The sequence below is a fragment of the Egretta garzetta genome, unplaced genomic scaffold (assembly GCF_000687185.1).
Source record: "Egretta garzetta isolate BGI_Z169 unplaced genomic scaffold, ASM68718v1 scaffold1080, whole genome shotgun sequence".
In the NCBI taxonomy this organism is placed as follows: Eukaryota; Metazoa; Chordata; class Aves; order Pelecaniformes; family Ardeidae; genus Egretta; species Egretta garzetta.
The window spans coordinates 8,279-9,743 of record NW_009258399.1 but is presented as its reverse complement, the minus strand read 5'-3'; the positions used below and the strand labels follow the sequence as shown (position 1 = coordinate 9,743).

The 1,465-nt window shown below is 63.6% G+C and overlaps 1 protein-coding gene across 1 annotated transcript in view; it reads left to right on the top strand.

Moving 5' to 3' along the window:
• LOC104129736 (transcription factor CP2) overlaps positions 1–1,262 on the top strand; it is a 36,839-nt gene extending 35,577 nt beyond the window's left edge. Inside the window, 2 exon segments of the mRNA XM_035898275.1 lie at positions 445–587; positions 1,203–1,262. Coding sequence (XP_035754168.1) covers positions 445–587; positions 1,203–1,262 — 203 coding nt within the window.
• Positions 1,263–1,465: the final 203 nt, after the last annotated feature.

The window sequence follows — 1,465 nt, the reverse complement described above, 5'->3', positions numbered from 1 at the left end:
CCCGCGTGTGGTGGGGTTGAGGAGAGAGTTGTGGGGGGGGGGGGGGGCAAGGACTGCGTAAATGCAGCGCGAGCGTTGCAGGACGTCGAGGGCAGCCGAGCGAGCTGCGGAGCTGGTGCCTGCGGAGCGCAGGGCACGCCAGAGCAGAGCCCGGAGCCACGCTCCGCGTGGATTTAGCAGCTGGGGGCTTGGAAGGACGAAAGCCGCGCGAGTCGGGCGCGGCAGAGCGGGCGTTTAACCTGCTGGAAAGCCACGCTCCATAGATGGGCAGTGCACCCCACGGGGCTGCGACGTTCCCGGGTGCTGTTCCTCTTTGCCGTGCTCCTCTAAGCCACCCGCTCCCTGGGTGAGCGTGCGCGGCGTTAGCGGAGGCGGCTCCGCGTCCGCGGCGTAGACACGGGCGCTGCGCTTGGCGTCGGGCTATCGCGGCTCTTCTCCTCGCAGTGTACCACGCCATCTACCTGGAGGAACTGACGGCGGTGGAGCTGACGGAGAAGCTGGCCCAGCTCTTCAGCATCTCTTCCCAGCAGATCAGCCAGATTTACAAGCAAGGCCCGACGGGGATACACGTGCTGATCAGCGACGAGGTAACACCGGCTCCCTGCCGCTGGGTCGGTGTCCGATGGCGCTCCCCGCTCCGCGCCGGAGGTTGCGCGGGTTCGGGTCTTCAGGAAGGGCCCTGCTCCGTCGCCTCCGGTTTCCTAAAAGGGTGGGCGTTAATCATGGGAGCCTGGAGAGCCCAGGATATCGGGGCTCTGCTCTGCGGCGGGGGGCGCCTCACTAAACCCCTGGAGCCGATCAGGCGTGCGCCGCTCTCCCCGAGTCGGTCCAGGCTGCCTGCGCACCCTCCTTCCCGCTGGGGTTTCCTCTGGCTTGGCTATAAAAACAGGGAGGGGAATTGCTGTGGGACGACTTTGCTTTCAGCCGGGCGTCCTGGAATCTGATGGTTTCTCTCTCGGCTTGCTGGTTCGGACCTTCAGCTGTGGAGAGCTGGAGGAAGGAATAAATATTCATGGCTGGTGCCTTCTGTTCCTCTCGGAGCTCTAAGCTCCTGCCCAAGCAGCTTCTAGCACTTTCGGTGCTCTAAACCCACGCCCATGGCTGGGCGGCAGGGGACGAGGCCTTCGCTGCAGGGCTGTGAGGCGCTTCTGCTGCGTTTCAGTACGGCCTCAGACCAAGCTGGCTTTTGTGGCTTCTTTCAGATGATACAGAACTTCCAAGATGAATCCTGTTTCGTTCTGGACACCATGAAAGGTGAGTAAATGCCCGGGCTCCATCTTGTATTGCACAGAATCATGGAATGGTTTGGGTTGGAAAAGCCCGTTCAGCTCCCCCAGCCCAACCGTTCCCCTACCCCTGCCATCCCACCCCCAAACCCCGGCCCTCAGCCCCGCCTCTGCCCGGCTGTTAAATCCCCCCAGGGCTGGGGACTCGACCCCTTCCCTGGGCAGCCCCTTCCAGCCCC